This window comes from Ruditapes philippinarum, unplaced genomic scaffold (genome assembly GCF_026571515.1).
Source record: "Ruditapes philippinarum isolate M1 unplaced genomic scaffold, ASM2657151v2 ctg4252_1_1_1_1, whole genome shotgun sequence".
Taxonomy (NCBI): Eukaryota; Metazoa; Mollusca; class Bivalvia; order Venerida; family Veneridae; genus Ruditapes; species Ruditapes philippinarum.
The window spans coordinates 517,256-544,515 of record NW_026858509.1 but is presented as its reverse complement, the minus strand read 5'-3'; the positions used below and the strand labels follow the sequence as shown (position 1 = coordinate 544,515).

The window sequence follows — 27,260 nt, the reverse complement described above, 5'->3', positions numbered from 1 at the left end:
ACCACCATTTGATTCTTTATATGGAGAAAAGTTTCGTTCCTTTTACTGTCAAATGAATTCATTTTGTGGGCATTTACAGAATAATAAATGAAAAAATCAAAACTAAGAAATGTAAATTTTGCCTGTGTCTCCCTTTAAAAGAAGATTTTTTTAAGTTTTTACTAGATGCATATAGGGAAAATCAATGACCCCCTGGGGCGGGGCCAATTTTGATCCCAGGGCTTTTATTTGAACAAACTTGGTAGACATTCACTAGAAGATGTTTCATGCTTAATATCTAAGCTCTTGCTCTTACGGTTCTTTAAAAGAAGATTTTTTAAGTTTTTACTATATGCATATAGGGAAAATCAATGACCCCCCGGGGCGGGGCCAATTTTGACCCCAGGGCTTTTATTTGAACAAACTTGGTAGACACTCACTAGAAGATGTTTCATGCCAAATATCTTAGCTCTAGCTCTTTGGGTTCTTTAAAAGAAGATTTTTTAAGTTTTTACTATATGCATATAGGGAAAATCAATGACCCCCTGGGGCGGGGCCAATTTTGACCCCAGGGCTTTTATTTGAACAAACTTGGTAGACACTCACTAGAAGATGTTTCATGCCAAACATCTAAGCTCTAGCTCTTAGGGTTGTTTAAAAGAAGATATTTAAAGATTTTTCTTTCGGTTGCCATGGCAACCAGAGTTCTGCATGGAATTAAATTCTTTGAACAATTTTTAAAGGTGACCACCAAAGGAACATTCCTGTGAAGTTTGGATGAAATTGGCTCAGTGGTTTATGAGGAGATGTCATTTAAAGCAAAAGTTTACGGACGGACAGACGACGGACGGACGCCGGACGAAAAGCGATCACAAAAGCTCACCCTGTCACTTTGTGACAGGTGAGCTAAAAATTAACTTTGAACAATACAGGTACCAGAAGAATGATACCTATTTTTCTTAGTGACAAGTGACAACTTACCTTTGACTTGTATTCACTACCAAATTGTGGTTTTCTAGCTGGTTTGTCTTGTTTGTTGAGAGGTCTGTGTATACCACCACCTCCAGCTACAAACAATAACACAAGTTCCTCATAAATATCAACAATTCTATTCTACATAATGGACATTGAATGAGTGTAGATTTAATACTCAATTTATTTATCAATTTGAATCAAATCATATTGTATAATCCCCTGGCGAGCATATTATTGTTTTATTCAACAAGTTCAATAACTTTAGCATTATCTCTTCACGAATATAATATTCTGTTTATCACATATCCATTATAGTTAAAAAAGTCATTTTTCATGCGCTTTAAATTTAATGTAACGTTAATATTAGCGCGGTTTAATGCTATGTTTATAACACAAATGACGTCACATCAGTGTTGTAACACTAGTGTAATATCGTTTATATGAAATGGCTTTATTACATTCCTGAGCCTTGGATTATGTGATAAATGAAAATACAATGTCAAATCTATAGATTTACTATTTCTCAAATTTTTGTGAAATTAAGACTTTTCACATGTCAGTTTGTTCACTATCTCATGCTCGGAAAGTTATCTTACGAGAAAACAACTTTCTTCCTCATAGAAACAAGAGCTGTCGATAGAAAGCATGGACGCTCAACTATTCTTATTGCTTGACATTAAAACAAGAGTCTGGATAATGTAGAATTTTCAAAGTCTAAATTCTGTCAAAACTCATGTTAGAGTTAACAGACTTTGATAGTGACATCCTTATATACTGTGAAGTTTCAACCCATTTCTTACAGTAGTTTTGTAGATACCAATTTGCCCGCAAAAACTTAACCAAAGTGTGACAAAGACACTGACGCCTGGGTGAGAACAACAGCTCTCCCTATTCTTTGATTAGTCAAGCTAAATACAAACCTTACAGCAGCAAGGAGAAAATCATCCTTTGTTAATAAGAAAATAAATATGTTTAAAGACAGAATTAAATTTATCACTGTTCTGTTATGTGGTACCTTTGTAAAATTATTGTAACAAAGAAGTGACAGACTAACAAGACACTCAGTTTTTCCCAGGATTTTTTCAAGTTCAGAAAGAAAAGTATTTCAGTCAAACTTGAATGTACCTACGTACTGTCTAGCCAAAGAAGCAAGAGTTAGGTACTTCAAATATGGCTAATAAATATATTTAGTAATGTTTACAAGTATATACACATGTATGGTTAGTCACTGACCATATTTAATTTGTAAAACAATGAAAGAAGCTAAAACAATGAAAGAAGCTATTTACCTCTATATTTAGGTGGACTGGAGGTCTCATCATCTGATCCGCCAAGATCTTCTATCTTTCTTTTCCTGGTTTGCTTTATCTATAAATAAAAGTCATTATAAATCATACAAATACATTATATCAGCATAACAATTCGAAATGTTGTCTAAAATGCAAGTTACCTCTTAACAAGCAGAATTTATGTAATGTATTTGTCCAGTTTTACATTTGAAACAGTTGTGATTTCATCACCAAAATTACAAAAATTGAAAAGCCAACAGTATAGAACCTGGTCAGACTACACATTGGCTCTATAATGGTAGCAATGGCTAATCACTTTGGGTTCCAGCACATTTAAACACACACACACAAAATGTAAATGGCCCTTGACTATCTTCCACAAAAAAAGAATTAATCTATAAAAAAATATCAAAAGAACTTGAAATAGTTTTTCCCTAAAAAAAAAGCTTTTCATTTCCAGCCAAGTTGTTATAAAGTAAAAGATGCAAGTATGAATATCCAAATCTGGAGAGCCAGTATACAGTTTACAGCATTTTAAAGAATAAGTTCAAGAAAGGTATATGATGGTATCTGAACAAAAAATGGCAGTCAAGTATGAGGAAAACAGACTGCTTATTGTATTAAGGTCTCACCTTTCCAGAGTCACGTCCCTTCTCCAGAGCTTCCAGTAACTCATCTATATCTTCATCCTCGCTATTTCCTCCTAATGTATTACATTATCAAAATTGTAAAAAAAGTCTAAGTAAATATTAAACAAAAGTTTTCAACATATTTTCAAAAAAATTCACATTGTATGAACTTCAACTTTCAATGTTTCTTTTTCCAGATATTACACACTTGAACTATCACTTCATATTTTTTTAAACATATTAATATATATATAACATTTAATCATCATTAAGTGAAAATAAAGACAAAACTTAAAATATGAAAGAAAATACATGTATAACAAAATAAAATAATCAGAAATCTGTAACAATTATGAACAATCAGTACATTGCATGTAGGCATGTATCAATCATAGCTTTGACAATATGCAATTTCATGAAAACATGGACTAGAACTGACTTTACACCCTTCTTGTTTGTGTATAATAAACATTCTCCATCACGAGACATTGTTATAACCTTAATAACTAGACTACACATAGACATTTAGCTCCCCCTGCTTTTACTTTTAGCACTTCTTGCTGCTATGATTTCAATGTAAAGTTCATATGGCATTTTCCAGCTTCCTACAATTTCAGACAGAATGAGGACCCAAATAAAACCACCAGCATTTCTTTAGCTGTTAAAATTTCTTCTTGACGTAAAACAAGATATGTTTGTAAAACATGTATGCCCCCTATCGGCAGCCAATTTGTCATGTGATCAAGTTATTATGCATGACTTCTGACCCAGTGAACAAGCAATTAATAAGGGTTATCTAGTATCTACTGGTCATGACTAGTCACAAGGTAATAATTATTGTGACCCAAAAGGTTGTGTGCAGCAATTAAAGTTATTAAAAATCTTACCAAATAATATATACATAAATTTTATGAATCAGATAGGCCTCATTAATGACAGCCAAGTTGTTATATTACATAAGACCTTCAAATGTGTATACCAAAAGCACATAAAAGTACTAGGTAACTATGACATTGACCCCTTGACCCCAAAATCAATAGGGGTCATCTACTGGTCATGACCAATCATCTTACCAAGTTTGAAGTTCCTAGGCCTAAGGGTTCTTTAGTTATTGATCGGAAACCGTTTTTACCTACAAGGTCAATGTGACCTTGACCTTTGACCCCAAAATCAATAGGGGTCATCTGCTGGTCATGACCAATCATCATACCAAGTTTGAAATTCCTAGGCCTAAGCGTTCTTTAGTAATTGATCAGAAACCGTTTTTACCTACAAGGTCAATGTGACCTTGACCTTCCCCCTTGACCCAAATATCAATAGGGGTCATCTGCTGGTCATGACCAATCATCTTACCAAGTTTGAAGTCTCTAAGCCTAAGGGTTCTTTAGTTATTGATCGGAAACCGTTTTTACCTACAAGATCAATGTGACCTTGACCTTTGACCCCTTGACCCTAAAATCAATAGGGGTCATCTGCTGGTCATGACTAATCATGATACCAAGTTTTAAGTTCCTAGGCCTAAGCGCTATTTATTTATTGATCGGAAACCGTTTTCACCTACAAGGTCAATGTGACCTTGACCTTTGACCCCTTTACCCCAAAATCAATAGGGGTCATCTGATGGTCATGACCAATCATCATACCAAGTTTGAAGTTCCTAGGCCTATGCGTTCTTTAGTTATTGATCGGAAACCGTTTTAACATACAAGGTCAATGTGACCTTGACCTTTGACCCCTTGACCCAAATTCAATAGGGGTCATCTACTGGTCATGACCAATCACCATACCAAGTTTGAAGTTCCTAGGCCTAAGGGTTCTTTAGTTATCACTCGGAAACCATTTGGTCTACAGACCGACAGACAGACGGACCGACAAGTGCAAAGCAATATACCCCCTCTTCTTCGAAGTGGGGGCATAATAATTCAAAGCTCCCTAACAGTATTCAAACCTAAACCAGAGTGTGAAGTCACTCAAAATCAGCATCCTTATCCTTTACTTAGGACCATCCTAATGCCTACCCCTACCAATCTGTCTGAATTATGTCCTTTTTTAGTTGATTTACATCAAACAAACTCAGTAAATGTCATATAACAACTTTCCAGCTTTACCAGAGGAAAAAGAACCACCAACGTTCCGTGAGCAAGCTGGATAACGTCCTCACATAAGAATACTGTACAACTTACCTTCATCATCACTCGATTCTGTAATAATAAGTCTACCATCAGGTGCTGTCTTAAATCCAGAATCCATCTTCTTTTCTTTCTTTTCTACTGGCTTTGTAGCTGAGAATAAGGGAAAAAAAGAAGTCAAAATAATTAAGAATACCATTGTATCCAAACAAGGCCAATAAGACTTATCAGAGTTATAAATATATTTTCCTATACTAAACCTTTTATGAAATTTAAATTTTATGCAATAATCTTTAAAAAGTTGCATGCTATTAGATTAAACATATTTAAACAAGCTGTATTATAGAGAAAAATCTTCCACTTTTGATTTCAGTTCTTGGACTAAGCAATTCAAACCCATTATGAAAAAAAAATCGTTGTGGACCTAAAGGGCATGAACATATCATTGCTGGGGTCAGAGGAAAACATATCATGCACAAGCACATTCACCTCCTTTTGTAATTAACAAATCAAACAAAAAAGTGACAACACTAACTGAAACTTTTAGATCATGATATGACAAAGCTAGAAACAAATCCTAACTTTGAGAAAAGAAAAATTTATTTTAAGCCTTAGTGACCTTGACCCAAGTGAAATCTGACTTAAGCGTAATAGTCAATGGAAGATTCAAACACACTAATTATCTATGAAATATATCTACAAATGAAGGTGTTGTGGGAAAACAGTTTGTGTGACAGATTGACGGAAGAATATTCCTCTGACTTAATACAGCTTGAAGAAAACAAATGGATATCATATGCCAATCATCACCGTTAATTGTTTCTCACGTTTACTTACATTTACTAAAATACCTTACCCATGACTTTCTTTGCAGCAGAAGTGTCCATAAAATCAGTGATGTCATCATCTCCACCTTCATGTAGCCACGCCTTCCCTGTCTCTTGGTTACCTTTTATTGATCTCTTGGCCTTCAATTTTGGCCTTTTATCTTTCTCAGCTTCTTCAGGCTCTGAATCTGAATCTTTCAGAAGCTCATCAATACTAGAAAATAAAAGAATGAAATCAGAGTTGTTCAGGTGTTTGTTTTCAAAACCTTGGAATACACCAGTATCAGGATTCTTTAGAAATTTATCAATTTTGAAATCCATAGCAAAATAAAGTTACTTTGTATTGTACTAAATTCCTTACAAAACATTTATTTATGAATTAATTTTATCTATGTATGGCAAAAAAAATATTTTCATAAAGTTTGTGCTTAACTGCTACTTTTTTTTTTTAGACTGCCCCTCGTTTAGAATGCTAATAATTAATCTGTATTAAACTATCCTGATAATCAAGGTATGTATTTATTTCAGCCAAACCATTTACTTCAAGATATCACAATCATCAATATCTAGTAAACATTATTTCAATATTTCATTGAATTATCTTTCACTAACACTATACCTCTCAACTTGTGTATTGAAATGCTCCTGTTCATCGTCGCTGTCACTACCCTCATCAGCTCGCCTCTTCTTCTTTGATCGTTCCAGAGTTTTACGTATATTTACAAGCTGTTTACGTATACTGTCTGTTGCCATGTTGTAGATTGTCTCATAGCTAAGACAGGAAATATGGAGTTTACTTTATATATATATTTTTGTTTTGCTGGGTTTAATATCATACCAACAATAAGATCACATCATCACTTTCCAGCTTTACTAGTTAGGGAATACCTCGGGTGACCTTTCTGCATTATTTCAAACATGAGCAAGCACCCGAGTAGAATCAGCAACCTAGCAAAAACTACCTGAATACTAATAGCTTCTTTACAAAGAAGAATTTCACACTCTAATATTATTTTAATCTGCAATAATAATAAAGCAACCTAAAGCACTTCCCCATAGAGGTTCCTGGTTTTATATATCAGCCCAATGAAGAATACATCTGAATCTTAAATGTTCATGTTGAAATTTTGTACCAGTCATTTATACAATTGTTATCTACCAGCAATAACATCTTTTTAAAGACTGTACAGTAATACACTTACGTAAACTTTTTAATGAGCTTGGTATAAACCTCCTTAGCTTTAAATCTGAAATGATGGTGACAATCTTCTTTCATACTTGTTAAACTCTCCATCTGTAAATTATAAATAAAAATACATTTACATTCTGATATATGCCTTGAGGATGCTCAGTATAGGTAAAGTGTACATGGACATAAACTCAAAAACTTGTGTTTAACCAATGTATCAAGTTAGTAAATCCTAGATAATTTGTTAGATGAAAGTAACACTGACACTATTAAGGTCATATGGTGACTATCTAGCTTTCTGGTGGAGGAAGACCTTAGAATGCCCATCCTGATAGCATCCAGACATAAAAAAAATCATAGTTCCTGGCAGGAGTCAAACATACAGTAGTGAGAGGCTAATAACTCATCATTGTTATCCGTTCAGGTGCCGAAGACCTGGGTACAAATTATAATTCACCATAGACCTACATTTTTTAGATTTCAAAGAACTCTAACAGGAAGTTTAATATTGTCAAAATGCAATAAGATTACCTTAAACGGTCTTATAATAAATACTCAAGTTCTTAAGTTCCCAACTCCATCATACTTTAAAAGAATATTAGGTTTGAACCTAAAAAAAAACTATTTCTTAATATCAATAAGATAAGTTATGGCCTTTTTGAACATTCTATTTTCTGAGATTACATTGCATACAATACAGAGAAAATACTTCCTATTCAAATAAAACAAGTAGGAAACTTTAAAACATACACTTGGGAAATTATTTTAACTTCATGGAACTATACTAATTCTACTTACTATAGATTTAAGATACTGTGCCAGTGTAGTGACTGGATACACTGAAACTGTGACCTTCAAAAATGCGAGGGCACTTTGTACGACCTCACGTGACTTTGACCTCAGTAATAAGCATACACTGTCTATAATTGATTCCAACATTCCACTTGATATCTCAGCTGTAAAATTGTTAATAACAGAATTACATAATTTTTCTCTATAATGCCACTTTGGAGTCTAGGATATCAATCAATAAGACAATAATTAAATTGAGATATAATTTAGTGAGGACGAATTGCAATTAGAAAATAATTCTTGCAGTTGGGTTTTATGTGGTACCAACAAAGCAGAGGTCATTTGTCGACTTTCCAGCTTTACTGGTAGAGGAAGATCTCAACTGCCCCTTCATGCATTATTTCAGGCACAAACAGACACCCGAACAGAACCACTGACATTCCAGCTGGATAGCTTCCTCACATGAACAAACCTATGGTAGTGAGGGACTAGTGGTTTGCAGTCAACCTTTACAGCTCAGCCACAGACACGGCAAAATACAATTCAATAAGTATATAATTCAAGTCAGATATAATTTAATTACGATATAATTTAAATCTAAAAATGTTTTTACACTCACTAACAAAACAGAATATATGTGAAGCTCAGATTTTGTATTAACATTAATGTAAGACTTCATCCTAGAGCTTACAAGACAGACAGACAGACAGACAGACAGACAGACAGACAAACCGACACCTTAACAACTAGGTCACCGTTCCCCTCAGACCTCAAATTTAACCATTTAAAGAACACAACAAAAGCACAAATTGAAACCCATGAAAACAAAAACATCAAAGAAACAAATATACTTTAAACTTAATTTACCTTTAAACTGGTACATGATTCTTGTTAAGGCAAGTAGTGTTGCACTAATCATTTGTGGGGAGCCTGCAAATCCTGCCATAACCATCTTGAAATATTCCTCTAAAACACCTGTATAATTATACATTATAAACACAATGTTATTTAAGCATCAACTATTGGAAACACAACTTGTTTTTTTTCCCCTTAAAATTCAAATAGAGAGTTCTTACGGAAAGAACAAGTATTATTATTGCTTCTGGGCCAAAACAAAAATAAACTTTTATATCTAAGCCATTTATTCCATGATAGCACAGCTATTAATTTAGTGTCTGGTTATATAGGAATAGTAAAATTATTTTAATTTCAAACAACTTTACATACTACAAGTAGAGGTAATGGTAAAAAAGAAATATTCTTCATTTAAAAGATACAATAATGGGTTTAGTAGTACAAAATGCTTAACCAACATGTGATGCTCAGGGTTTTCATTTTTATCTCAGCAAACAAATGTACTTACAAAAACAACCAATTGGACAAAGAGTCAAGGTGGGTATTTTAATCAAAAGGCTGAAAATACAACAATTTTACCAGCATTTTAACTGATGATAATGATTGCCTAACTCTTAAAAATGAAAACCCTGGTCATGTACTTGGTGAGTAGGACAGCTCTTGCTATTCCTTGAATAACTGATTTAAAATAACTGATAACTTGATAATTGTGTTAAAATATCTACCTACCATTATCATTATTATCTGACCAACGTTTAGCAGCTTGTCCCATCTCAACAAGGAGATTATATGAAGCTGCCCTGGCCCTCTCTGCCACCTCTTTAGTACACAGTATAGCCTACAATAGTGGTCATATATATTTAATAGTCAGTACATTATCTTATATAAAATTAAATTGAACAGAGGGTATGCCTGCAATGCCAACAATAGTGTTCATCCAAATTTAATAATCAAAAAATTTATCTTAAATTAAACTGTACATAAGATATGGCCTACAAGTTTAAGATAAAATAATCTTTTTTATACTGACTAAACTAATTCAATAATGATGATAAAGAACTGCCAGTTATTCAAGTTGGCACATTCTCACAGAAAGAAAGGCTTATTCTCACTAACCAGATAGAAATATCCTTAAATGTTACTAAAAATAGCGGTGTTGGAAAATCTTATCTCACATGGGCTTATCTCACACTCAACGTGCAGCACTTCTAAATAATACGCGATTCACTCCTATTTTAATAAAAATGAAACGTCAAAAGGTCAAAATGTATTAAATATTTGTGAGCTAATCTATTAAATTGTCTACGGAATCAAAATAGATTGATAAAAGATAACTTTCACACTGCAATGAGTCCTACTCTACCTAGATCCGCCCTTTTCAATAACGATATGTTACTAAAAATAGCACACTTTAAAATATCGAAACATTCTTCGTAAAATCGGATATTATGACACTTTGCCTGAAAAACATTCATGTTTTTTGTTATGATAACGATGCTTCTTGATGACGAATCTCATTTTGATATATTTTAATTGAATATTCGGCCAAAATAACCGAAAAAGTAGAAAAATCTTTGCAAACGGTAAACGCTTTTTTGTCAACCATTGAAGTATGGACTGAAGTCCTTATAAACACTAATATTATGGCACTTTTCGTTTTTAATATCAATGTGTTTTATCATGATAACCTTGCTTTTTGATGAGGGATCTTATATGAATTTATTCTCATTAAATTTTTCACACATAAACTTGGTCAGAAGAATTTTTTGCGGACGTACATAATGCTTTTTAATCCTAAGCCCCGCCCCCTTTTCAAAACTAGGTTCGTTGTAATGCGCGTAGCAAGTAGATTAACTGATATTTGTGTGTCCAGGTGAGTGAGAAAAATAATCAACCATTGGGTTAGCTAGAGGATAGGGAAATCCCAACCCTCGGGCAATCGGTTCAATCGGGAACTCGCCAAGGCTCGTTCCCGATGGAACCGATCACCCTCGGGTTGGGATTTCCCTATCCTCTATCAAACCCAATGATAGATTCTATTAATCTTCCGAAGTTTTTTAATATGCAGTATGGAGTTTTCCTCAGAAAAAAAAAAAGAAACAAATTTTCAACAGGAAAAAAATACTTATACTGTATTTACCTCTGGTACAACAGCTAGCAGGAAATCGTCTTGTCTTTTGTCCAGTAATTGAAAAATATTGACAAGACATCTCAATCTAGGCTGAAATGATAATGATTCAATATATTAAACAAACTGTTAACATGGAAAATAATAAAAAATAAAACAAACACTATTTCCACTACAATATTGCAAATTAAAATTCTTATTGAATATCTAAGAAATCTCAATTTATAAGCTGTTGTATAAGTTCCAATATAAATGAAATATGTCTGTTTGGTTTTAAATCTTAACCTGCTTGTAACAACAAATTCTATCCATGCGACAAGTACATACAAAGATCTGCTGGTTAATACATGGTTGAATGTACAGGCTGACAATAGTCTACACTGATCCCTATTCAGTCAGTACATATTTTGAATTTTTCCTTAAAAATGATGAATTGTTTTGTCCAGATTGAAAGTCGGAAAAATCTATTATGATACATGTCTTTAGCCTGGTAAAGGTTTAAACAATTCTTGTACAATGGGAAGGTAAAACAAAAAGAGCCTGTCCAAATTCAAACAAGGTTTCATGATATATTGAGTAGTTTTAACAAGTTCTCAATTTATAATCTTTTACTAACATGGATGCGGCACTTTGGAGACACCAACTTGCATACCAAAACTTACGTGTGACAACAATGCTGTCACTGATACCTTGCTGAGTACTTGAGCTCTCCTAATTCTTTAAATAGTTGAGCTAAAAGTAATGAAATAAGGACTACAAATACTTACAGCTTTGGAAGATGGACTTGAAGCAGACAGTGAGGATAACAGCGAAGTTTGTATACTGGCGAGGTTTTCTATCACAAACTGTCTTGTCTCAACAGACTTTCCGGAACATATCTCCTCTAGTATACGGTAACATTTCTTCTGTATGGATTTATCTGTATCCTGAAACAATTGATAGTACCTCATTTATATAACAGTTATCTCCCCTTACTAAAAGTGGCAGCCATTTCAGGGGGTCATTAATCAAGACATGTAAGACTAGAAATGTGTCCATAGGACACGGATGCCCCCACACGCCACTGTTCTGTCAATCTAATGACTCTAGGTCAAATAATTTTTTGGACTACATGTGCCACAAATTGAAAACTATAAATCAACACAGGGCCATAATTCTGTTAAATTTGGTCGCAGCAAAAATTCCTTCCTTTACTACCATCTACACATTAAGGTTGTTCATCCCTGGAAGTTTAAGCAAAATCTGCCATCCGGTTTAAGAGGAGTTGCGTTCACACAATTTTACATAGTATATAGTGAAAAAATCAACAAAGGGCCATAATTCTCTTAAATTTGGTCGCAGTGAAAATTCCTTCCTTTACTACCATCTACACATTAAGGTTGTTCATCCCTGTAAATTTAAACAAAATCTGCCATCTGGTTTAAGAGGAGTTGCGTTCACAAAATTTCTACATAGTATATAGTGAAAAAATCAACAAAATGCCATAATTCTCTTAAATTTGGTCGCAGCGAAAATTCCTTCCTTTACTACCATCTACACATTAAGGTTGTTCATCCCTGTAAATTAAAGCAAAATCTAACATCCGGTTTAAGAGGAGTTGCGTTCACAAAATTTCTACATAGTACATAGTGAAACAAGAGGGCCATGATGGCCCTGAAGTCGCTCACCTGTATATAGGCCCCCAGGGCGGGCCAGTTTAAACCCCAGGGCTTTTATTTGAACAAACTAGGTAGACACCCATTAGAAGATATTTCACGCTAAACATCTAAGGACTAGCTCGTTGAGTTTTTTAAAAAAAGATTTTTTAAGTTTTAACTATACACATATAGTTAAAAGCAATAACACCCCTAGGGCGGGGCCAGTTTTGACCCCAGGGCTTTTATTTGAACAAACTTTGGAGACACTAACTAGAAGATGTTTCATGCTTGATAGCTATTCTGTTTTTTTTTTAAAGAAGATTTTTAAGTTTTTGCTATACACATATAAGGAAAATCAATGTCCCCCAGGGCAGGGCCAATTTTGACCCTAGGGCTTTATTTGAACAAACTTTGAAGACACTAACTGGAAGATGTTTCATGCTAAATATCTTAACTCTAGCTATTTGGGTTTTTTTTCAAAGAAGAATTTTTGCTGTACACATAAATAAAATCAATGACCCCCGGGGCAGGGCCATTTTGACCCAAGGGCTTTTATTTGAAAAAACTTTGTAGACACTCACTAGAAGATGTTTCATGCTTAGTATCTAAACTCTAGCTATTTGGTTTTTTTCAAAGAATTTTTAATTTAAAAAGTTTTTGCTTTTACACATATATTGAAAATCAATGACCCCTGGGGCATGGCAAGTTTTGACCCCAGGGCTCTTATTTGAACAAATTTGGTAGACACCCATTAGAACATGGTTCATGCTAAATATCTTAGCTCTAGCTCTTTGGGTTCTTTCAAAGAAGATTTTATAAGTTTTTACTATATGCATATAGGGAAAATCAATGACCCCAGGGGCGGGTACAATTTTGACCCCAGGGCTTTTATTTGAACAAACTTGGTAGACACCCATTAGAAGATGTTTCATGCTTAATATCTTAGCTCTAGCTCTTTGGGTTCTTTAAAAGAAGATTTTTTAAGTTTTTACTATATGCATATAGGGAAAATCAATGACCCCCTGGGGCGGAGCCAATTTTGACCCCAGGGCTTTTATTTGAACAAACTTGATAGACACTCACTAGAAGATGTTTTATGCCAAATATCTAAGCTCTACCTCTTTGGGTTTTTTAAAAGAAGATATTTTAAGTTTTTTCTATTGGTTGCCATGGCAACCAGAGTTCTGCATGGAATTAAATTCTTTGAACAAGTTTTAAAGGTGACCACAAAAGGAACAATCCTGTGAAGTTTGGATGAAATTGGCTCAGCGGTTTATGAGGAGATGTCATTTAAAGTAAAAGTTTACGGACGACGGACGGACGGACGGAAGTTCTAACAGGAGAGTAATAATGTAGCTACTCTATTGTTCTCTCTATTGTTCTTTTTAGCCACACAAAAGAAAATAGCCACATAAAAGCATTACGGAATGAATGACATCAAAGAGAAAGAACAGTTACCTATTGTCCCTCTAGCCACATAATTACTCTCCTGTGAGTGCGGACGGACGGACGGACGCCGGACGAAAAGCGATCACAAAAGCTCACCGACGCCGGACGAAAAGCGATCACAAAAGCTCACCCTGTCACTTTGTGACAGGTGAGCTAAAAATCAACAAAGGGCCATAATTCTGTTAAATTTGGTGGCAGCAAAAATTCCTTCCTTTAGTACCATCTACACATTAAGGTTGTTCATCCCTGGAAGTTTAAGCAAAATCTGCCATCCGGTTTAAGAGGAGTTGCGGTCACAAGATTTCGGGACGTACGGACAGACGTACGTATGGACGGACGGACAATCGGACGGACAAGTGCAACGCTATATGCTCCCACTCTGTGGGGGCATAAAAATAAATAAGCAAATTAAGGAAATAATTTCATATGTCAGCTATCAACGCTCTTTTAAAATGTTATGAAAATGTTAATAGAAGCAATAATGGCAAAAAGATTTTTTATCAAAATCATTGCATTGTAATTTCTTTCATCAGACGTTAAGCATATTTTTGGTTAAGAATGTAAGCAGACAGGTAATTCATGTAATGTAAAAGGTACCTATGTTATTTCCATTTGTTTTGTCAAGTTTAAAACCACATCAACCCTGTTCAGGTCTTATGATGATTTTCTGACCTTACTCTTGGAAGAAAAAATATCAAAAAGTGCCCCTAAGGGCATTATCTTAAGCATTAATGGGGCACTAAAGTAGAACCACCAACCTGGATAGCTCATAATATGAAAGAATACAAACTTCTTAGCAAAATTTTAACCCAAAATTGTAAGGGGCTGTTCAAAGACATCAACTCTAACCACTCGACCATGATTGTCCCTTTTACAATATTATTCAGAGATGAATGGCTTTTTTTCTCGAGTATTTGCCCATTCTAGAATATTTCAAGAAAATTAAGGTCATACCCTTTTTTATATGCTCTTTACCACTATTAGTAAAGTTCAGTAAAACTGACCAACTTTTAAAAAAACTGTGTCAATTTGATTTGCTTTAAAAACGTAGAACCTTTATTGGAACAAGCTTGATAGAAAAAAGCCAAATTTCAGCATTTCAACAATGAATAGAATATTTTTCTCAAATACTAAAAGACACATTACTAAACATTGACGATTCACTTACCTGTAAATGTTCAATAGCTAACTGGTAAACATTCAACAATTCCGTCTCAACCAGATATGGTAAAAATCCTATCAGTAAATCATGTAACGCATGTCTGAAATTTATATATAAATCATCTGGTCATATAACAATAAAACAAATCTAAAACAAGAAACATGGCAATGCCATGAAACCAGGTTTTCAATTATCACCATTGTAGATAAATATGTTGTATTTGAAATACAAATACAAGCAACAAACAATGTAACTATGTGCAATGTAAAACATGAATAATGTAGGAGGAATTGCCACTGAAGAAGTGTTCACTATAATATTATGTATAAGGAAAAAAACAAAGGGCCATAATTAGGTCAAAAACTATCCAATCACAAAACCCCGACAATATGTGCCAGGGTGCTTGATGACAAAGCTTCTGTGAAAGTTTGAACAAAATCCGTTGAGAAATGTAGGACGAGTTCAGCACAGAAGAATTTGTTCACTATAATTATATTGATAATTCTGTATAATGAAAAACAAGTTACAAAGTAGACATGAAATAATATATCATATCTTTTTTAAATTACCTCCAAAGATGATATGACCTTTGACTGCCAAATCAAGTTAAAATCATGTAAACAGGATTTTCAATGTTAATGTCACTGTGACCTTGACCTTGAGCCAGCCATGCGGAACATGCGTTCTGCACGTCATCTTGATGTGGTAAACATTTGTCTGAAGTTTCATCAAAATTCTTCAAAGGGTTGAAGAGTTACAGAGCGGACAGGATTTTCAATGTTAATGTCACTGTGACCTTGACCTTGGAGCCAGCCATGCGGAACATGCGTTCTGCACGTCATCTTGATGTGGTAAACATTTGTCTGAAGTTTCATCAAAATTCTTCAAAGGGTTGAAGAGTTACAGAGCGGACAGGATTTTCAATGTTAATGTCACTGTGACCTTGACCTTGGAGCCAGCCATGCGGAACATGCGTTCTGCACGTCATCTTGATGTGGTAAACATTTGTCTGAAGTTTCATCAAAATTCTTCAAAGGGTTGAAGAGTTACAGAGCGGACAGGATTTTCAATGTTAATGTCACTGTGACCTTGACCTTGGAGCCAGCCATGCGGAACATGCGTTCTGCACGTCATCTTGATGTGGTAAACATTTGTCTGAAGTTTCATCAAAATTCTTCAAAGGGTTGAAGAGTTACAGAGCGGACAGGATTTTCAATGTTAATGTCACTGTGACCTTGACCTTGGAGCCAGCCATGCGGAACATGCGTTCTGCACGTCATCTTGATGTGGTAAACATTTGTCTGAAGTTTCATCAAAATTCTTCAAAGGGTTGAAGAGTTACAGAGCGGACACAATTTCGTTTGACGCCCGCCCGCCCATCCGCCCAGCCGCCCATCCGCCCATCCGCCCGCCATACCCCAATCTAATAACCAGGATTTTCAAAATTGAAAACCTGGTTAATTAGTAAAAAATATGGAGAAAGAGTGATTCCTTGGAAGCATTAATGACAACAAAATCACATGAAAATTGCAGTCTTGGTTATGTCTGTACAGGAGGGATTATGAAAAAGTGCAACAATCAAAATTAACTTCTGAAGATTTTTCTTAAAATTCTTGTACTAATAAAAATCATCAAGTTGAAATACACCTTTTAACATATAAACTTTTTTTTACATAATTAAGGCAGATCACCTTTAGTGTAAAATTATCAGAATGATTTTAAATAATAAACATTACTCCACCTTTTATATGCTGTGATGTTCTCTTCTGTTAGTCTTTCCCTACATTTACTACAATATGTGGCCACAGCCTGTAAGATAGTATTAATCAAATATGTATGAAATCAATATCTATGGTAGTTTATATGTAGTATGATACTTCACTTGTTTGAAAGAGGAAACACTTTAGTTACTCTATGATCCATCCCCAACCCCTCCGCCACCCCCCAAAGTTCAGAGGCACAGAGAACCTTACATGTAACTGTTATGTCACTTCTCCACTTGTTCATCTAGACCTGAAGCCAGATCAGTAAAATAAGTGATTTGAACTACTGTATAACCTCAACAAAGTGGCCCTCAGTACAGCCATGACCTCTTTACAATAGTAATATTAATTCCCAATGTAAGCATTCACAATACATTTAACCTCTTTAGCGCAATCAAAATCTTTGTCTCCCATACTGTGTTACTCTGGCGAGGTTACACTGTATATCTAAATGTCTTTGTATTATCATTGAATGTCAAAAGAATGGCACCCATTGTTCCATGACATCTTTGGTTGACAATTGAAGAAAAACATGTCTCAGTTTTGATTATATAATCACCATATTCTTAGGTAATTTAGGGACATAACCAATAATCTATAGGAAAGTTTCATCGTTACAAAGAATTGTACAGTAGAATAAGTGACAAGACAAAATGAAATATAAACAAGAGGGCCATGATGGCCCTGAGGTCGCTCACCTGTATATAGGCCCCCCAACCCCCACAACGTTGCAGGGCCAATTTAACCCAAGGGCTTTTATTTGCACAAACTTGGTAGACACCCATAAGAAGATGTTTTATGCTAAACATCTAAGCTCTAGCTCATTGGGCTTTTTAAAAGAAGATTTTTTTTAAAGTTTTTACTATACACATATAGTAAAAAAACAATGACACCCCTGGGGCCGGGCTAGTTTTGACCCCAGGGCTTTTATTTGAACAAACTTTGTAGACACTTACTAGAAGATGTTTCATGCTTAATATCTAAACTCTAGCTATTTGGGTTTTTTCAAAGAAGATTTTAAGTTTTTGCTATACACATATAAAGAAAATCAATGACCTTCGGGGCGGGGGCCAATTTTGACCCCAGGTCTTTTATTTGAACAAACTTGGTAGACACCTATTAGAACATGTTTGATGCTAAATATCTTAGCCATAGCTCTTTGAGTTCTTTAAAAGAAGATTTTTTAAGTTGTTACTATATGCATATAGGGAAAATCAATGACCCCCCGGGGCGGGGCCAATTTTGACCCCAGGGCTTTTATTTGAACAAACTTGGTAGACACTTATTAGAACATGTTTCATGCTAAATATCTTAGCTCTAACTCTTTTGGTTCTTTAAAAGAAGATTTTTTAAGTTTTTACTATATGCATATAGGGAAAATCAATGACCCCCTGAGGCCGGGCCAATTTTGACCCCAGGGCTTTTATTTGAACAAACTTGGTAGACACCTATTAGAACATGTTTGATGCTCAATATCTTAGCCATAGCTCTTTGAGTTCTTTAAAAGAAGATTTTTTAAGTTTTTACTATATGCATATAGGGAAAATCAATGACCCCCTGGGGCGGGCCAATTTTGACCCCAGGGCTTTTATTTGAACAAATTTGGTAGATACCCATTAGAACATGTTTCATGCTAAATATCTTAGCTCTAGCTCTTTGGGTTCTTTAAAAGAAGATTTTTTAAGTTTTTACTATATGCATATAGGGAAAATCAATGACCCCCCGGGGCGGGGCCAATTTTGACCCCAGGGCTTTTATTTGAACAAACTTGGTAGACACTCACTAGTAGATGTTTCATGCCAAATATCTAAGCTCTAGCTCTTATGGTTTTTTAAAAGAAGATATTTAAAGTTTTTTCTTTCGGTTGCCATGGCAACCAGAGTTCTGCAAGGAATTAAATTCTTTGAACAATTTTTAAAGGTGACCACCAAAGGAACATTCCTGTGAAGTTTGGATGAAATTGGCTTAGTGGTTTATGAGGAGATGTCATTTAAAGAAAAAGTTTACGGACGGACGACGGCCGGACGCCAGACGAAAAGCGATCACAAAAGCTCACCCTGTCACTTTGTGACAGGTGAGCTAAAAATTCTCCAAGACTTTACTTGTACTGTCTTTTTTTTATACTTTCAGCTTAATCTTTTCTTTCAAACTGAAAAAAAAAATATCATTTTGTCAAACACAAATTCATTAATAATCTGATGATAGTTTTCAAACAACTGTCCTTTACTTCAATCTATTCATTGAGCTCACCTGTTTATCAGTGATTTGCAGGTATGATTTCACTGTTTCTAACACGGCAAGTTTTGATGGATCTTTGTCACGGACAGGGTCTGTTGTGTACAAGTTAAACAGGATAGGCAGAAAATTCTTAGAAAACCTGGATAATTCTGCCTTAGCATCATCTATAAAAGATAAAACAAGATTCCTCATCATAATCATACACCTCAAATGATTGTAATAATTGACACAGTAAAAGTAAATCAAATCACGCAAAAACAATAACAATGAAAGGGACTCCACTGTGGTTTTTTGACATGAAGGGATTGGAAATATTTTTTCTAGACTTGTGTACCATTTGTTTTGGTCTGGACTAATAACTTTGTGCAAAATTTCGGATCATTCTCTCACTCTGTTTCTCCAGAACAATCTTGGTTTTTTTTGTACAAAATGATCCCAACTAAGAATCGTAAAAATCCATTTTTCTGTTTTATTCTAGATATACATGTATTTCTTTATCATCTTCTGCAGATTTTTCCAATTTCAGTGCATCACTTGATCTTTATAAAAATCAAATTTCCTGTTTGTAAACATTTTGTCCCCAATGCTGCTCCTTTGTTATATAAGTATCTTTTATTTCTCAATTTAATTGCAATACATGTCCCTTACATTTATCAAATTTACAATTAAAAGACTGATATAGGCCAGAAAGATGGACAGACACCCTAGATACATGTATGACCAAAAAAGAGGATACTGAATGAGTGTAAGTTCAATACTGAATTAATTGAACTAGGTCAATAAAATTATATTATGCAAGTCTCTGGCGAGAATAATATCATTTAAAGACGTTTTCGGTAGTTTTCTGTGCGCATCGTTATGCGTTTCCAAGAAAGATAATCACCGATAATTACTCTTCAAAAAGAAGGTCAAGTTGAATAGTATTCGGATAAGTGTTTAAACTTCGGCTTTAAGCAAATAATGAGTAAATAATACAGAATAGATATTTCTAAATGTTCAGGAGGAGATCGGTTCAAAAGAATAAGAGGTCGTTTAGACAACATCAGATAAAGGATTTCTCCTAGCATTAGTACGACAGCATTGATGATGATTCTGCGCGCGTTACCCCACCCACTTGTGGTATAGTGACGAAAGTGCGTCGCCACTTGATTACTGGCAGACAACTGGGCAAAGAAGTTTAAAATGATATATTTTAAAAGTGTTGAATAAAAAACAAAATTAATATCTAAGAAATGTTCCGAATTTCATTATTTTCTTTGTAAATTTCTGAATACTTGCTTACTGTTCGGGTATGTTAGTCGAGTGAAAAAATAATATGGCCCTAAATATGTTTTAAAAACATATTCAGTATCATTTACTTAATATAACATCAAAAGAAAAAGAAATTTTTATTACAACATGTTTTTGTTGTATATTTGACAATACATTTAGGATAACACTGATATTTCTTAAGAAAGTGTGGTAATTTTGACAGTTGGCATATGCGGTAACCATGGAAACTGCCCGTTTACAAAAAACTAACTCGTCAACATGTATTTTTATATAGGGTTAACGCACGTTTTTCCGTGTTATAACGTCTGCAGAGTCCCGAGGAACGGTTGGTGCCCGAGCCCGGTAGGGCGAGGGCTCCAACAGTTCCGAGGGACTCTGCAGACTTTATAACACGAAATAAACGTGCGTTGACGCTATTATAGCATAAAATTTTAAAACAGATTCTTGATGTATGTTATATATAAAACACAAACATTTAATCCTTGTGCTTGAACGGTATTTATCCAACTCTACATGTTTTACGTATGCGTTTTATTTTTTCCGGGGCCAACAACTTGAGAACCGAACGAAATTTCGAATTTTAATTGATTTAACAAAGTTTAACTTTGGAGATATATTAACTTAAGAAAAACATAACATTACTCTACCCAAGACAAAACAGACGCCTCAGAAATTCCTAGAATGATTACAGATTGGCGGTAGGAAAAGATCAGTGTGTGACATCAGATTCAAATTCAGAATCGGTTTTTTTAAGCACGCAAGTTTAAAAAAAATCAGGCAAAACACATTATTCTCTCAAAGAAACATACAGAACATTTATCAATATAAACGTCAATAAAACAACGTTTTCTTATATTCATTTTGTGCTTTCCATTTTTGTAAGTTAATCGGGGGATTAAACTGAATGACAGATTATGTTTGTTTACATTGACAACTTGTCCGTTTCTAAGAAAGGGCGACAACCAAGATAAGCGGCGATGTCTATACGCCGTATTGCCGGCATAATTACTGAATGCTGCTCGCCGTTATGCGACTGAGGCCCTCGAATTAATAATTCCAATATAACAAGAGCGCATGACTCTGGCAAACAGGCCAAATCGTCATTTTTTTGTTTGTTTAGGGCCCTGTATGTATTGCCCATAGGTAAAACCGGGCTATAACAAGAGCGCGTGACTATGTTAACGCATGGTTTTGGCCCCGTTATAACATGTGCAAAAGAGGGGAAAATAGCCGATTTTATGCTATAATTTCTATTTTTGAATCCACCATTAAATGTTACTTGATATATCAATAATAAAGAAAATTCTATGAAAGAAATTTCTTTATAGCTTTCATAATTTTATAGAATTCATGTCTATTTTTCTCATTTTTTGTTTAGTTAAAAAGCATGAAAAACTTGTTTTTTAAAAAAATATGTTCCAATTATCGTTTGTTTTATAGAAAGATAAAGCAAGCTTTGTATAAAATTATGTTAATTGTGTGTGTAATAAGCTGTCTTATACATTTTTATAACACAGTTTGGCTATTTTGACAATTTTGAGATATACGGTTACCATGGAAACTGCCATTTTTTTAAAAATCCAACACGTCAACATATATTTTTCTTTTTATTTTTGAATTCGTCATTAAATTTTACAGAACATATAAAAAAATTAGAAAATCCTATGAAAGAAATTTTTCAATATCATTAATTATTCACAGAATTCATGTTTATTTTTCTCATTTTTTGTTCGGTTAAGGAACATGGAAAACTCATTTTTTAAAGAAATATGTTCAGATTATCATTTGTTTCATACAGAATCATAAGATAAGGTTATCTTTGCATAAAACAATGCTTGTTGTGTGTTTTAAGCTATCTTATACATTTTCTATTTGTTAAAACACAGTTTGGCTATTTTGACAGTTTTGAGATATACGGTTACCATGAAAACTGCCATTTTACAAGAAATCCAACACGTCAACATATATTTTTATTTTTAAATTCGCCATTAAATTTTACTCATCATACAAAAAATTTAGAAAATTCTATGAAAGGATTAAATTTTCATAAAACTGTAGAAAATGTCTTTAAGTAAGTAAGTTCAATAAATTCGATAATGAATCTACAAGAATATAATATCTACTATTTATCACATACCTAAAATAAATCTGTATAACACAAATGACGTCACATCAAATTATATGCATAGCCGTGCAATACCATTTTTACGGAGTCGCAAAAGCGGCACAGTATGTGATAAACTAACTAAAACTATCTGTGTTCAGATTTCACTGGTAAAACATTTGACATTGACCCATAAATCCTCTTACCATTGGTGATACTCTGGTTGATAAGTTTCCTTAATGAAGCCATAACGTCCATTCTCAGATCTTCTCTCTCACTTATAGCTGTACCTAATACTTTAGCTATTCCTTTAAATGACTGAAAAATATGCATTTATTGTTGAACTCCTTTTAAGTTAAAATCTAGATATTTTACATGTCAATTCTAAAAATGTATATGTCCAAAATAAAATTGACATTTTATTTATAATAATTTATGAATAAAGGCTATGGAAGCAATTTTATGGGACCAAGAAATAAAATTTTGATATTTCAATATTACCTATTCAAATATATTCTATTTAGCATATACACTAAATAACTTTGACATTGTGACTTATACACAATGTTCTACTTTCAGTTACTGGTACCTGTTCTACAAAATACTGTTTTAAGAAATTTGATAAAAGAGAAAAGATATTTATATAGGGTTAACGCACGTTTTTCCGTGTTATAACGTCTGCAGAGTCCCGAGGAACGGTTGGTGCCCGAGCCCGGTAGGGCGAGGGCTCCAACAGTTCCGAGGGACTCTGCAGACTTTATAACACGAAATAAACGTGCGTTGACGCTATTATAGCATAAAATTTCCAAACAGATTCGTGATGTATAGTTTATACAAAACACAATTACATTAAATTCTTGTGCTTAGACGGTATTTATCCAATTCTATGTTTTACGTATGCGTTTCATTTTTCCGGGGCCAACAACTTGGAAAATTCTCGGAACCGAACGAAATTTTGAATTTTAATTGATTTAACAAAGCTTGGCCTTTGGAGATTTATTATCTCAAGAAAAAAAAACACGTCACATTACTCTACCCTCTACCCAAGACAAAACATGACCCTCAGAAATTCTTAGAATGATTTCAGATTGATGAGTGACATCAGAATCGTTTTGTTTTTTTTCAAGCAAACAAGTTTATAAAAAATCAGGCACTAAGCATTATTCTCTCAAAGAAATATGAAGAGCATTTATCAACATTAACATAAATAAAAAACATGTTCTCATATTAATTTTGTGTTATCTAGTTTTGTAAGTTAATCGGAGTGTTAAACTGAATGGCAGGTAGATTCTACTGTATTTGTTTACATTGACAACTGTCCGTTTCTTAGAAAGGGCGACAACCAAGATTAGCACCGATGTCTATACGCCGTTTTTCCGGCATATTTACTTGAATATGCGACTGAGGCCCTCAAATCAATAACTTTCAATATAACAAGAGCGCATGACTCTTTGGCAAACAGGCCAAATCGTCATTTTTTGTTTGTTTACTGGGCCCTGTATGTATTGCGCAGAGGTGAAACCGGGCTATAACAAGAGCGCGTGACTATGTTAACACATGGTTTTGGTCCCGTTATAACATGGGCAAAATAGGGAAAAATGGCCGATTTTATGCTATAATATTTATTAAATACTTTAATAAAGAAAAAGAATATAACAGAATTTTTTTTTCTTCCTACAAATACAGAATTTATTTTCATGTCATGGTATGAAAATTATCATATTTCACTAGTAGCTACAGTCACTTGTGAAATATACATTACTGATTAGAAATATATTTATACAAGATATTTAGAATTTATCAGTGTTATTAGGAAGTTTCACATTGTAACAATTGATTTTAAGTAGCTGTATTACCTGAGCAAGATCTGTAGGTCGAGTACAAAAACCAGGCAACATGGACCAAATCTGTAACTGTAATGCCTCATATGTTTTTGATGCTACTATATTCTGCTGATCAGACAACTCTAATGCTGAAATAGCAAAAAAACTTACATATAACATTCACAGTAACACATTCCCAAACAAGAAAAACCCAAATTCAACTTTTCATCCTTGAAATAGAGAAAAATGGAATCCCTAAATAAAGCCCAAAATGAGAAATTTGAAAATGTGGCAGACTCTTAATTGAGCCTGATCATGGAAAGCTCTTACCACCTGGTCCTTTTTTAAAACCCTAATTTGTAGCAACTTTCCAATTTACTTATGAAGAATATCTCTTCAGATTGTGCTCAACTTACCCATCATGTTACATATTTTAACATTAAACCTTAACACACTCAATCTCTTAAATTGCCTTGTCCATTGTTCAATCCAAGTAAAATCATTTATCATTTCATGTAAATTTTCAAAAATATTTACACACTGAATAGCAAACAAACCGGTTGCATGTGTAGAATCTGTTACCACTAGCAGGCTAAAGGTTAACATGCCACCTTCAACTAAATAAAACAGCTGAAAATCCAGTCTGCTCAAAACTATCACCTTACAAAGAACAACTTCATAATGTTTTATTTCACACTTAGTTCATATATAATCAAGTTCATATATAATCAAACTTTATTGGACTGAGGTATAATATAACCATACTGTAACCTCTGAGAAATTAAAACATATTTACCTTTATTGTTGCCACAATATGAAATAAGAAAAGTAGAATACAAACCTCTTTGTCTGAGTTTTGCTGCTAGTGGTAGGAAATATGATGTAAAGAAGCTAAGTTCTGTTTCTTGAACATTGTCTCTGATTACAGGTAATAACCAACTCCTGGGAAAATCTAGATCATCACTGAAATATATTACATGTAATATTCAATAATTCATACCTACAGGCTGTCCAGCACCTTCTGACAAACAAGAGGGCCATGATGGCCCTGAGGTCGCTAACCTGTATAAAGCCCCCCCCCCCCCCCCAACGTTGCAGGGCCAATTTAATCCAAGGGCTTTTATTTGCACAAACTTGGTAGACACCATAAGAAGATGTTTCATGCTAAACATCTAAGCTCTAGCTCATTGGGCTTTTTAAAAGAAGATTTTTTTAAAGTTTTTACTATACACATATAGTTAAAAACAATGACACCCCGGGGCCGGGCCAGGGCTTTTATTTGAACAAACTTTGTAGACACTTATTAGAAGATGTTTCATGCTTAATATCTAAACTCTAGCTATTTGGGTTATACACATATAAAGAAAATCAATGACCCCCGGGGCGGGGCCAATTTTGACCCCAGGTCTTTTATTTGAACAAACTTTGTAGACACTCACTAAAAGATGTTTCATGCTTAATATCTTAACTCTAGCTATTTGGGTTTTTTCAAAGAAGATTTTTTTAGGTTTTTTGCTATACACATATAAGGAAAATCAATGACCCCCGGGGCGGTGCCAATTTTGACCCCAGGGCTTTTATTTGAACAAACTTTGTAGACACTCACTAAAAGATGTTTCATGCTTAATATCTTAACTCTAGCTATTTGGGTTTTTTCAAAGAACATTTTTTAAGTTTTTGCTATACACATATAAGGAAAATCAATGGACCCCCGGGGCGGTGCCAATTTTGACCCCAGGGCTTTTATTTGAACAAACTTGGTAGACACCTATTAGAACATGTTTGATGCTAAATATCTTAGCCATAGCCCTTTGAGTTCTTTAAAAGAAGACGTTTTAAGTTTTTAATATATGCATATAGGGAAAATAAATGACCCCCCGGGGCGGGGCCAATTTTGACCCCAGGGCTTTTATTTGAACAAACTTGGTAGACACTTATTAGAACATGTTTCATGCTAAATATCTTAGCTCTAACTCTTTTGGTTCTTTAAAAGAAGATTTTTTAAGTTTTTACTATATGCATATAGGGACAATCAATGACCCCCTGGGGCGGGGCCAATTTTGACCCCAGGGCTTTTATTTGAACAAACTTGGTAGACACCTATTAGAACATGTTTGATGCTCAATATCTTAGCCATAGCTCTTTGAGTTCTTTAAAAGAAGAATTTTTAAGTTTTTTCTATATGCATATAGGGAAAATCAATGACCCCCCGGGGCGGGGCCAATTTTGACCCCAGGGCTTTTATTTGAACAAACTTGGTAGACACCTATTAGAAATATTTTCATGCTAAATATCTTAGCTCTAGCTCTTTGGGTTCTTTAAAAGAAGATTTTTTAAGTTCTTACTATATGCATATAGGGAAAATCAATGACCCCCGGGGCGGGGCTAATTTTGACCCCAGGGCTTTTATTTGAACAAACTTGGTAGACACTCACTAGAAGATGTTTCATGCCAAATATCTAAGCTCTAGCTCTTATGGTTTTTTAAAAGAAGATATTTAAAGTTTTTTCTTTCGGTTGCCATGGCAACCAGAGTTCTGCATGGAATTAAATTCTTTGAACAATTTTTAAAGGTGACCACCAAAGGAACATTCCTGTGAAGTTTGGATGAAATTGGCTTAGTGGTTTATGAGGAGATGTCATTTAAAGTAAAAGTAATATTCAATAATTCATACCTACAGGCTGTCCAGCACCTTCTGACAAACAAGAGGGCCATGATGGCCCTGAGGTCGCTAACCTGTATAAAGCCCCCCCCCCCCCCCCCAACGTTGCAGGGCCAATTTAATCCAAGGGCTTTTATTTGCACAAACTTGGTAGACACCCATAAGAAGATGTTTCATGCTAAACATCTAAGCTCTAGCTCATTGGGCTTTTTAAAAGAAGATTTTTTTAAAGTTTTTACTATACACATATAGTTAAAAACAATGACACCCCGGGGGCCGGGCCAGGGCTTTTATTTGAACAAACTTTGTAGACACTTATTAGAAGATGTTTCATGCTTAATATCTAAACTCTAGCTAT

The 27,260-nt window shown here is 34.3% G+C and overlaps 1 protein-coding gene across 1 annotated transcript in view; it reads right to left on the bottom strand.

Moving 5' to 3' along the window:
• LOC132753457 (RRP12-like protein) overlaps positions 1 to 27,260 on the bottom strand; it is a 52,330-nt gene that overhangs the window by 3,297 nt on the left and 21,773 nt on the right. Inside the window, exons 15-32 of the mRNA XM_060743938.1 lie at positions 25,082 to 25,203; positions 24,274 to 24,389; positions 22,624 to 22,735; positions 19,054 to 19,205; positions 16,782 to 16,849; positions 15,047 to 15,140; positions 11,560 to 11,718; positions 10,805 to 10,885; positions 9,394 to 9,502; positions 8,677 to 8,784; positions 7,816 to 7,973; positions 7,031 to 7,122; positions 6,448 to 6,600; positions 5,858 to 6,042; positions 5,056 to 5,154; positions 2,876 to 2,946; positions 2,244 to 2,322; positions 961 to 1,046 (exon numbers count right to left, since the gene is read on the bottom strand). Coding sequence (XP_060599921.1) covers positions 961 to 1,046; positions 2,244 to 2,322; positions 2,876 to 2,946; positions 5,056 to 5,154; positions 5,858 to 6,042; positions 6,448 to 6,600; positions 7,031 to 7,122; positions 7,816 to 7,973; positions 8,677 to 8,784; positions 9,394 to 9,502; positions 10,805 to 10,885; positions 11,560 to 11,718; positions 15,047 to 15,140; positions 16,782 to 16,849; positions 19,054 to 19,205; positions 22,624 to 22,735; positions 24,274 to 24,389; positions 25,082 to 25,203 — 2,044 coding nt within the window. The remainder of the gene's footprint in view (positions 1 to 960; positions 1,047 to 2,243; positions 2,323 to 2,875; positions 2,947 to 5,055; positions 5,155 to 5,857; positions 6,043 to 6,447; positions 6,601 to 7,030; positions 7,123 to 7,815; positions 7,974 to 8,676; positions 8,785 to 9,393; positions 9,503 to 10,804; positions 10,886 to 11,559; positions 11,719 to 15,046; positions 15,141 to 16,781; positions 16,850 to 19,053; positions 19,206 to 22,623; positions 22,736 to 24,273; positions 24,390 to 25,081; positions 25,204 to 27,260) is intronic.